At 33.9% G+C, this 11,891-nt stretch overlaps 1 protein-coding gene across 1 annotated transcript; it reads left to right on the top strand.

Moving 5' to 3' along the window:
* The first annotated feature begins 255 nt into the window (after nt 1-255).
* Nucleotides 256-1,796, top strand: LOC110723471. The gene is made up of 2 exons (XM_021902827.1): nt 256-1,210; nt 1,294-1,796. Exons 1-2 carry the CDS (start codon nt 256-258, stop codon nt 1,794-1,796), a joined length of 1,458 nt encoding a protein of 485 aa, XP_021758519.1.
* The last annotated feature ends 10,095 nt before the right edge of the window (nt 1,797-11,891 follow it).

Below are 11,891 nucleotides of genomic sequence, written 5' to 3'. Positions count from 1 at the left end.
GATAAATTAGCTTATATTATTATTGCGGGATATATTTAGGGAATATTTTAGGATATATTTTGTATTATAATTTATGCCTAGAATATCTCTATGATATATTTTTGGTAGTTTTCTAATCCTATCATAATAGGGTTAAGCTTGTATTATATATGGCGTGAAGAGTAATCAATACAATCAAGTCATTGAGTTTTATTCAATTTAGCATGGTATCAAGAGCAAGGTTTATTTTTTGAGTTTTTTTTTATCCCGTAAACAATGGCTGGGGATGATGTTCCACCTCCACCGCCACCTCCTTTCACAGAAATTAAACCAAATTCACCATTTTACCTTGGGTCGCAAGATCGACCTGGGGATTTTATTACCCCTACACGACTCAAAACTGATAACTATGACGATTGGGCTGCGGATATGCAGACTGCGTTGGAGGCTCGACGAAAATTCGGCTTCTTGGATGGCTCGATCTTAGCCCCTGTACATCCGTGCACTCAATCAGATTGGACGGCCATCAACGCAATGTTAATTTCTTGGATTACCAATACCATCGATCCAGAGGTAAGGTCGTCCCTTTCTAAATTTCGTGAGGCTAGACTTTTATGGCAGCACCTCAAGCAACGTTTTGCTCAAACCAATGGCCCTAGAATTCAACAATTAAAATCATCGATTGCTAAGTGTGAACAAACTAGATCGATGTATGTTTCTGTTTATTATAGTAAATTGCATGCTTTATGGCAAGAATTAGATCACCATGAACCTTTAATTTCTTGTTCTTGCTGTTCGAAGTGTACGGCTGGGCAATTGCATGAAGCTAGGCGTGAACAAGCTAAATTACATGATTTTTTAATGGGTCTTTATTCTGATTTTTATGCCTCTTTGCGTACAAATATTTTGTCTCAAGATCCCCTCCCTAGTCTAGATAGAGCATATCAATTGGTGGTACAAGATGAAAGAGTGCGTACGGCAAAGCTAGAGCATGAACAAAAGCCTCCTGATGCTCTCGGCTTTGCTATACGAACAGGGGCAGGCAGGGGAGCTTCAGACCGTGGCCGTGATGGTGGTACAGTGTGTGGTAAATGCAAGAAAATTGGTCATGAGACTTCTAATTGTTGGTCTGACAAGACTTGCAATTATTGTAAGAAGAAGGGTCACATTGAGAGCAAGTGTTATGATCTTCATGGTCGGCCCTCATCGATTGATAATGGTCAGGGGGGAGGTACACCGCTGGCCGGGGTCAAAGTACGGTGCGGGCAAATGCAGTTTCGGGTGCTTCAACTGACAGCTCTTCTCATGGTCAAGTGTTTTCAAGTGAACAGTGGAAGGCTATTACGGGTTTGTTCAGTAATGCTAATGTTCCCGAACATCGCTTGAATGGTAAGTTTGATGTTACCTCTTGGATTATTGACATAAGGGCAACACATCATGTGACCGGAGATGAATCTTGGTTGTTTGATACAAAGAGTTTTGAATGTCCCGTTGGTCTACCCAACGGGGACACTGTTCTGGCTTCTTTGGTTGGTTCTGTTCGTTTGTCGGACAAGCTCACTTTAACTGGAGTTCTTTTTGTTCCTAATTTGAGTTGTAATCTGCTTTCTGTTTCACAAATAACAGATGAACTTAATTGCATTGTCCAATTTAACCCTTATATGTGTGCTATACAGGACCAAACGAAGGAGCTGATTGGAACGGGAGCTAGGAGAGACGGACTATACTATTTTAGCAAATCGGATTCGGTGCATCATGTCGGTGTTGACAAAGAAATTTCAAGCTTGGAGTTGTGGCATCGTCGCATGGGTCACTAGTAGAAAAATACAAAAAGGCAACCCCCAAATGGCACCGGTTCAGGCCAAACCGGTGCCAAAAATAGGCTAAAAAAAGCGCGGGTTAATGAACCAAGACATAAGGCACCGGTTCACTTCAAACCGGTGCCAAATACTTAAAGGCCACCGGTTTGAACCGGTGCCTTTTGAACCGGATCCATAAAAAAAAAGAAAAAAACCGAACCACTCTCTTTAAATCCCCTAACCCTAATATTCTCTCCTCTCATCAGATCAATACCCTTCTCTCTCCTCTCATCCTCGCTCTTTCTCTCTCCTCTCCTCCTCTTTCTCCCTTAGAACTCGATCTCCTTCTCCTCCTCCTCTTTCAATTATCTTTCTCGATCTCCTTCTTCTCCTTCTAAAGCTATCTAGGTTTATGAAGATAACATGCAAGACCGATGACTTTGCGAATTTATGGGATTTGTTTTAATTTTCTAGGTTTTTGTTGTGATTGATTTTTTTTATCGATTTTTTTAAAATTGTAATCTGTTTAAATTCTTTTTTTTTTCTGGGTTATTGTTTTGATCGATTTCAATCGAATTTCTGGGTTATTGTTTTGATTTCAATCGAATTTTGGGTTTTTTTAAAAATTTTAATCGATTTTAATTAGAATCGAATTTTTAATCTTTTTTTTTTATTTTAATCAATTTTGATTTTTTTTTTTTAGATTTTAATCGAATTTTTTTTCGATTTAAATTTTTTTTGTTTTCTGGGTTTTTCGATTTTAATTTCATTTTTTTCTGGGTTTTTTCGATTTAAATTTTTTTCAATTTCTTGGTTTATTCGAATACTGGATTAAAATGGATTTCAATTATTTTTTCGTTTTCTGGGTCTAATTTATTTTCATGGGTTTTTTTTCGAGTTCAAATTTTTTTTTCTGGGTTTTTTTTCGAGTTCAAGTTTTTTTTGGCTTTTTTTTTCGATCTCAAATTCTTTTTCGTTTTCTGGGTTTAATTTTTTTTTCTGGGTTTTTTTTTCGATTTGAAGTTTTTTTTCTGGGTTTTCTTTCGAGTTCAAGTTTTTTTGTTTCTGGGTTTTTTTTCGATTTCAAATTTTTTTTCTTTTTCTGGGTTTAATTTTTTTTTTTCTGGGTTTTTTTTTCGATTTAAAGTTTTTTTCCCTGGGTTTTTTTTCGAGTTCATATTTTTTTTTCCTGGGTTTTTTTTTTCGATTTCAAGTTTTTTTTTTTCTGGGTTATTGTTTTGATCGATTTCGAAGTTTAATTATACTAATCGATTTTTTTTTGGTTTTAATTGGTGCTGGTATGAATTCTAGATCTGAAATTGAAGAAGCAAGATACAAGAATGAATGGGTTTTTTTTTTTGATTTATATTTTAATTTGGAATGTTAATTTATATTGTAATTTTTTTTTATTTATATTCTAGTCGAAGTTTTTATATGTTGTAATATTTTTTTGATCATATATTGCAAATTTTGATGATGATTGATATTGGTTTTATGTTTTGCTGTTGTTATTTATTTTAGGCTATTTAAATTTTAGATGGAAAAAACAAAAAAAAAAGAAAAAAAAAAATATATATTTTTGGGCAATTTTGGCACCGGTTAACCGGTGCCAAAAACAACAAAAAACCATTTTTGGCACCGGTTAACCGGTGCCATTGCCAAGTTTTGGCACCGGTTTGAACCGGTGCCTTATTAAACCACTTTTGGCACCCCCCACATAGGCACCGGTTCAAACAAGTTCCTTAGGCCAGGTTTGAACCGGTGCCAATTACATTTTTTCACGTAGTGGGTCATCTTTCCGAGAAAGTAGTTAAGTTGCTTCCTCATGTTAGTAGTAATAAAAGTTGTCTTGTTAAGGGGTGAGAAGTATGTATGCGTGCTAAGCATCCTAGAGAATAATTTTCGTTAAGTGATAGTAGGGCTTCTAGAGTTTTTGAGAAAATACATTGTGATTTGTGGGGTCCATATAGACATGCTTTGTCATGTGGAGCTCGTTATTTTTTGACTATTGTTGATGATTATTCTAGAGCAGTCTGGATTTATTTGTTGGTTGATAAAACAGAAGTTTTTAGAATGTTTATGGCATTTATTGCAATGGTTGATAGACAATTTTCTCAAACAATTAAAATTGTGCAGAGTGATAATGGTACTGAATCGTCTTCTTGATTATTTTTCTACTACGGGCATTATTTTCCAAACTTCTTGTGTGGGTACCCCACAACAAAATGGGAGGGTTGAGCGAAAACATAAACACATTCTCAATGTCGGGAGAGCTTTGAGGTTTCAAGCAAATTTGCCAATTTATTTTTGGGGGGAGTGTGTTCTGGCCGCCGCTCATTTAATTAATCATACTCCAACACCTTTGCTACAAAATAAAACACCCTTTGAAATCCTATTCAATAAACCTCCTTCTTTTGATGCTATTCGTACTTTTGGGTGTTTGTGTTTTGCTCATAATCAAAAAACGAATGGTGACAAGTTTGCTAGTAGGAGTAGAAAATGTGTTTTTGTGGGATATCCTTTTGGAAAGAAAGGGTGGAAGTTGTATGATCTTGAGTCTAAGGTGTTTTTGGTGTCTCGTGATGTGAAATTTATTGAGGGAGTTTTCCCATATGCAAGCCTGGAAGCTGTCAATATAGTGCCTACAATGTGTGCTAATGACCATGATATTCATGAGGATTTCTTAGAAAATGTGACATGGGGTGATGTTGGTGAATATGAAATTATTTTTGATGGGGAAGAGCAGCATGTTCCGTACACAGAGCAAACAGCCCAGCATACAGAACAGGCTGCGGGTGCTGAGAGCACAACAAGCACCGCTGCTGGCCAGCCCGAGGAAATTCCAGCGGGCGCTGGTTCTGGCAGCAGCACCAGCAGCACTGCCGTGTCTGGCAGCAGCCCCGAGCAGAGTGGCAGCGACACTCTAGCAGCGCCACACGATCAGCAGCCTCAACCCGAGGTCTTGGGTAGGGGGCACTGTGAGAAATACCGATCCGTGAAGCTTCGTGATCATGTGACATACTCCGTTTTTGCTAATAGTCTGTCTCCGTCCCCTCCGTCTCCGATCCCTCCTTCAGGTACGCCTTATCCTTTAGCACACTATATAAATTGTGACATGTTTTCTGTGAATTATCGCAAGTTTCTTGCAGCAGTTGTTCAGGGTAAAGATCCCAAATCTTTCAGAGAAGCAATGAAATCTGATGGTTGGCGTCGTTCAATGCAAGAAGAAATCATGGCATTAGAGGACAGTGGAACATGGACCTTAGAGCATCTTCCTCCCGGCAAGAAAGCTCTAGGGAGTCAGTGGGTTTACAAGACAAAATATTTGTCGAATGGTGATATTGAACGTCTTAAGTCACGTTTGGTCGTTTTTGGTAATCATCAGCAGGAAGGTATAGATTATGGTGAAACTTTTGCTCCAGTCGCAAAAATGACAACAGTTCGGGCTTTCCTTGCTATAGCCACTTCTAAAAATTGGGAGCTTCATCAAATGGATGTTCAGAATGCCTTTCTGCACGGTGATTTGGAAGAGGAGGTGTATATGAAATTACCTCCAGGTTTTGAGAGTTCAGATCCAACTTTGGTGTGTCGTCTGCGAAAATCTTTGTATGGGTTGAAACAGGCTCCAAGGTGTTGGTTTGCAAAATTGACTGCGGCTTTGAAAGGGTATGGTTTTCTACAATCTTACTCTGATTACTCTCTGTTTACATACACTAGGGGTACTGTTCAGATTAATGTGTTGATTTATGTTGATGATCTTATTGTTTCTGGGAATGATTGCGCTGCATTATCTGTGTTCAAGGCTTATCTCTCTGATTGTTTTAAGATGAAGGATCTTGGTCCTTTGAAATATTTTTTGGGCATAGAGGTTGCTCGTAGTAAGTCCGGTTTGTTTTTATGTCAACGGAAATACACCTTGGATATTATTTCTGAAGCAGGATTGTTAGGGGCAAAACCAAGTGGATTTCCGATTGAACAAAATCATAAGCTTGGTCTTGCCAATGGTGATGTTCTGGAAAATCCCGAGTCATATCGCAGATTAGTAGGGAGGCTCATTTATCTTTCAGTTACGAGACCTGATTTGGCTTATTCTGTTCATATTCTCTCCCAATTTATGCAAGAGCCGCGTGTTGAGCATTGGGAAGCAGCTCTTAGGGTCGTTCGGTATTTGAAAGGCACCCTAGGACAAGGTATTTTGTTGAGTGCAGATAGTGATCTGACTTTGCAGGGATGGTGTGACTCGGATTGGGCGGCGTGTCCTCTAACGCGTCGTTCTTTGACAGGTTGGCTTGTGTTTCTTGGTCATTCTCCTATTTCTTGGAAAACCAAGAAACAACCAACAGTTTCTTTTTCTTCCTCCGAGTCTGAGTATAGATCAATGGCGTCGTGTACTCATGAGTTGAAATGGTTAAAAGCTTTACTTTTGAGTTTGGGGGTTCAACACCTTAAAGCGATCAAATTGTTTTGTGACAGTCAATCTGCACTTCATATAGCCAGAAATCCAGTTTTTCATGAACGGACGAAGCACATTGAGATAGATTGTCACATTGTTCGTGACGCCATTACGGAAGGCCTAATTGCACCGTCTTATGTTTCCACTAAGGAACAATTGGCGGATATTTTCACTAAGGCGCTTGGGAAGAACCAGTTTCATCATCTTCTTTCCAAGTTGGGCATTTTTGACCCACATGCTCCAACTTGAGGGGGGGTATTGCGGGATATATTTAGGGAATATTTTAGGATATATTTTGTATCATAATTTATGCCTAGAATATCTCTATGATATATTTTTGGTAGTTTCCTAATCCTATCATAATAGGGTTAAGCTTGTATTATATATGGCGTGAAGAGTAATCAATACAATCAAGTCATTGAGTTTTATTCAATTTAGCAATTATACAGTACAGTACATTTATACGAGTTGTACTATTATAGTAGTACTTGGACTGACTAATAAAACTCATAGTTTAAAGTACGAGTAGTTGATGCAGTTCCTGGAAATTGCGTGTAATAAAGTACGAGTATTAGTAGATTTTCTTCAAATTGCGTGTAATAAAAGTGCTAGTGTATCATGATCTAAGATTTTATGATTGGCCACTGCCCAGTAGGCATGTGTATAGTTTATAGTGTATAGTTTATTGTGTAATTAAGCAATGAGATAAACTTCAAAGAGTTAAATATATATTAAGGGGAAAAATAAGTAAAAATGCATCTTATAATACCTTGTACCAGGTGTATTTCTTTGTTCTTGTAATCTTGATGATCAACTCTCGATTTTATTTAGAGGGGTATGAGCATAACTATCCAAACATCTAAATAGTCGAAGATCTATTCACAATCAATTAGATATTAATTTTGGATATTAGATAGCTATTCTGATATTAATTTTCGGATTTTTGAAATCTCCAATTCAAATATCTGATTATATTCGGATATCCAAATATTGTGTCGCAGTTCATGTGTTTAAACCCCTTGATAGGGTGACCCTTAAAGTTGTGTACATTAAAAAAAAAAAAAAAAAAAAAAAATTAATCTAAAAATTTCTCATTTGTTGTAGAATTGTTAACAATTACATGTAAATGATTTCCTCAATATCATTTAGCTTTTAATACATTCAAGCTCTCTTTGCTACTACAACTTATTTTGTAAAAATCAATTTCACTAATAATTGGAATAATATTGAATTAACCGATGGTCAAATACACCTAAAAAAATTAACTCGAACTTATCAAATAAATTAATTCAACATCTTGTAAAAAAAATAAAATTAATTCAACATGAATCAAGTCGATCTTATATGAATGACCAATTTGTGAAATGCTCTATTGAACTTATAATTAAGATGAATCATGATTCAAGACATATTTTATTTACCTTATTTTCACTTATTTCAGGTCTAGTAAGTTTAAATAAGTAAAAATCAGGTGAATTGAACACACCCTTCAGAGAATCGTGATTCAATCCAAAGTTAATATTCACCAAAATACATTTAACAATAATAAAATAATAACTACAACTATATTTAGTTTATCTAATTTTAACTTATTTTAGATCAGATCTGAAAAAATAAATTCCTATTAGATTAAAAAAAAAATTAGATACATTTCTCATTTTATGTTTGGGGTTTTTTTTTATCGCTAAATATCTTTAATTTAGTAAAAAAATAAAATTGTTTATTCATCAAATACATATTATTATTACAAATCTAACAAAATCAAACTTGATACATATTTTGTTGTCGACTTACTTATTAAGTCAAAATTTAGTCAAATCTGACAAATTACTTTAGAAAGTCAAAGTTTAGTCAAATATGACAAATTACTTTAGAAAAAATAATTTCAAATCAAAAAAATATAAGTTTAGATCAAATTTATAAGCAAAAATAAGGTGAATTAAACATGCCCTATGTCATAATGATTTCAAGGGTAAATTATGTACTACCTTCGTTTTGACTTGATACATATTAGTTAACACGTTATGAAATGTTAGTTGACACGTTATGACATGTTAGTTGACATGTTTTGACTTTAGCACTATTCACACACTCCCCTTCGACCGTGTTTTGTGCTTTATACGTAATGAAAAATATAGTAATATGAGTATATGACTCATATGGGTTCTTGTTAGATTCATCACAATATATATTTATAAAATATCAACTTTTTATAATTTTTGCTTATTGGTAATTAAATATATTAATGGTTGAATTTGTGCATTGATAAACGTAACAAAGAAAACGTGTCGACTAAAAAGAAACGGGGGAAGTGTGATGCAAGTTAAACCCACTAATCCACTATCATTGTCAAGGTGCAAAAGGATGATACTAGTAGAATTTTTATTGTGTAATGACAACATATTAGTGTTAACACAAATTATTAAAAAGGTGGACTTTCTAACAAGTAACAATAAGCTTGTTATACCATTGCTTAATTCTATATGCAACCTTTGTACGTAGTATTATTGAATCGGACCTACTATTGAATTACTTTATTGATTTAACCCTATTTACTTTATAATTTCTCTAATAAAACTTTGTAAAGTTAATATATCAATGTGACAAATTGGTAATAGGAGCTAAGATGATTAAAACCAAATTTTCATCTCATCTTTGAATTATAAATCAATGTAGAATAACAAATTCATTCAAAAATTGAATTAGCATTACTCCATGATATAAATCGACTACATTTACATACTCTCTACGAGGCTAAATTGTGGTAAAGAACAATACTATAAATTTCTTGTATAAATATTCCCCAAATTGAAGTCCAACATTTTTTATTTTTTTGACTTCAAACATAATCCAAACCAAAAAAAACAGGGGAAATAATCCAACAAATGCATTGATTATATATCCGTCTTAAAATCTAACAGTAGAAGGACCAAAACAATCAATCTCCATAACTTTCTTGATCTTCATTTCTGTCTGCATCATCTTCGCTTTCTTACTAATCTCCGAAGCGGCCGACGAAGACGCGGCCGCTTTGGAGGAATGCGGGATCGAAGATCGGAGATTGGTTTTAAGACGATTATGAATTAATCGTAAAGGGTAATTCCATCGCGCAAAGCCTTGATCTTTGAGTGCTTCTACTGTTGCGATGCTTGCTGCTACGACGTATGTTCTGCACGCGCTAGTTGCACTCATATTTGATCGTTTTTATTTTGGGGTTTGAAAATTTGATTAAAATGAGTAGTGAATTGAAGAATATGGTGTTTAAATGGTGGAAAATATATGAGTTGTGTTTGATGATTGTTGGTTGGAAAAAATTGGTTTGATTTATATAAGTAGATAAAGTAAGAAAAATGTGAGGAAAGAGAACGGAAATATTGGGGAAAACAGGGGATGTAACTATGTATGAAGTAAAACTATGGGCTAAAGTGGCGAGTAGCAAAAGTAGTACCAACGGTTTCGGATGTCACGTTCTAGTTAAGTCTACCGCCTACCGGTTTAGTAGGTTCGTTTTATTTAAGAAAATGATATTTGTGGTTCTTAGGGTGGCGTGTAAGGATTAAAAATGACGATATTGAGTTAAAGTGGAGATTAATGACTTTTTTTAACGTGTGATTTTGATATTCATTCTTAAATATTTTTAATTCAAGGAGAATAGATTTAATGATATTTCCAACTAATTTAATTATACAAAGCATGATTCAATTAGTCTCAATATATACTTTTATATAATTTGTATAGATTTTTTTGGTAAATTATTATAAATCGATATTATGGAGTATGAGTATTAGTTAGAGTAATACTTTGTAAATACGACAATTAAACACAATGCATTTATCTAAAAATAATGAAGTATAAATTCAAGTTGAGTTTTGAGTGATGACTTATGTTAAAGATACCAAATAAGTATAGACATACATTTTTTATGGAATAACATTTATCTTATTCAAATTTTAATCAATTCATTTCATTCTCATTTCAACTTACTCATATATATTACAGAGTCCCGTTTAAATGAATTCAACAACAATCTACTTTGATAGTTTTTTTTTTTTAAAAAAAATTTATTAGTGTATGTGTATAGAATATACTATAGAGATGCAATCAAAGAAGCAGATCTCAATAGACTAGCCTGTAAACCAAGCTAAGCTTGATCTAGTGGTAAGTATTGTACCTTTCAATTAACCTTGAGGTTCCCCTATTAGAGACACTTTAAGGGTGGAGATCTCTTACTCTTCTCCTTCACTCTCAAAGTGTCTGACCCACAAATACCGAACCAAAATAATCGTGAGGGTTACAAAGTAATTAAACTAGAACACGTCCTTGATATACATCTTTAAAAAAATAAAATAAAAAATAATAAAAAAACCATTGTGTGTATATATTACATTATTTCTATTTAATATATACACACAATGGTTTTTACGTCCTTGATATACATCTTTAAAAAAATAAAATAAAAAAATAATAAAAAGTAATTAAACTAGAACACGTCCTTGATATATATATATATATATATATAACATTATTTCTATTTAATTTAAGAATAAACACTATTTAAATTAAAGATGATTCATATAAAAATTAAGAATAAAATAAGTTTGGTATAATTTATACTGCGTAAAAATCAGTGAAAAAAATTACTACCTCTGGTCCAATTTACTCGCAACAAAGAAGTATTATTTGTGAGACATAAAATATTCCTTTGTTGCGAGTAAATTGGACCGGAGGTAGTATATTAAATTATTTAAATAAACGAGAAATTAAAATATTTCAAATTATTCTTTACACATTAATAAAAACTACCTATTACAATCATTTATTCATTAAGTTGACAATATTTATAGACACTTTGATTGTGGCCTGTAATTTTTTAATTTATTCACAAAAACTAATGTTCTTTGGTCTACAATTGAAATTGGAAAGATAAAAAAATATCAACTTATTAATTACTTAATCTTGTATGAGACAAAGTCGCACTTAATTTATTATGAAATCAAGTGAACGCTAACTTCTTTTTTTGAATAGCAAAAATATTTCATTAATTAAAAGTCATACGACATCTACAATAGAGATTCGACGTTAACAAATACATAAGATATTGAATCAAATAGAATTTTCCTTCATAAAAACTACGATCGTCAAGTAGATCTTGCACTGCGGAGCATCTCCCGCTTATATCGCTGAAAATTACAGCCTTGTTGGAGAGACAATCTACGATCCGTTGTAGCCGTGAGGATGTTTTCCTTTTGATTCATCTGTTCGTATTCGAAAACTTGATAACTTTTTCACCAACGAAATAATTTCACGACAATCCATTAGATCTGCTACCATAGATTCAAAACTAAGAAATTTCTCCCTCGAAAAGAGGAGATAAACCTTGTCTTTCGAAAGAGGTCGAAAAACCCTTGTCTTTCGAAGGAGATCGGAAACCCTTTCTTTCGAGGGAGAAAAGTTCCTCCCAAAAGGAGGAAGCATTATTATAAACCTAAAAAACAATAAAGAAACAAGGATTGGGGCTTTCCACCGATTAAAATCGATGGAAGCCCCTTCAAAATTCAACAATGGAGGCTAGGGTTTTGGAGAGAGAAAGGAGTAAGTGAACGCTAACTTATTTAAAAGGAATATTTGTGTCAGCTATCTGTTTTTTTTTTTTTTTTTTT

The sequence above is a fragment of the Chenopodium quinoa genome, unplaced genomic scaffold (assembly GCF_001683475.1).
Source record: "Chenopodium quinoa cultivar QQ74 unplaced genomic scaffold, ASM168347v1, whole genome shotgun sequence".
NCBI lineage: Eukaryota > Viridiplantae > Streptophyta > Magnoliopsida > Caryophyllales > Amaranthaceae > Chenopodium > Chenopodium quinoa.
Note: the sequence above shows the minus strand (reverse complement) of the source record. Positions and strands in the feature narration are given on the sequence as shown.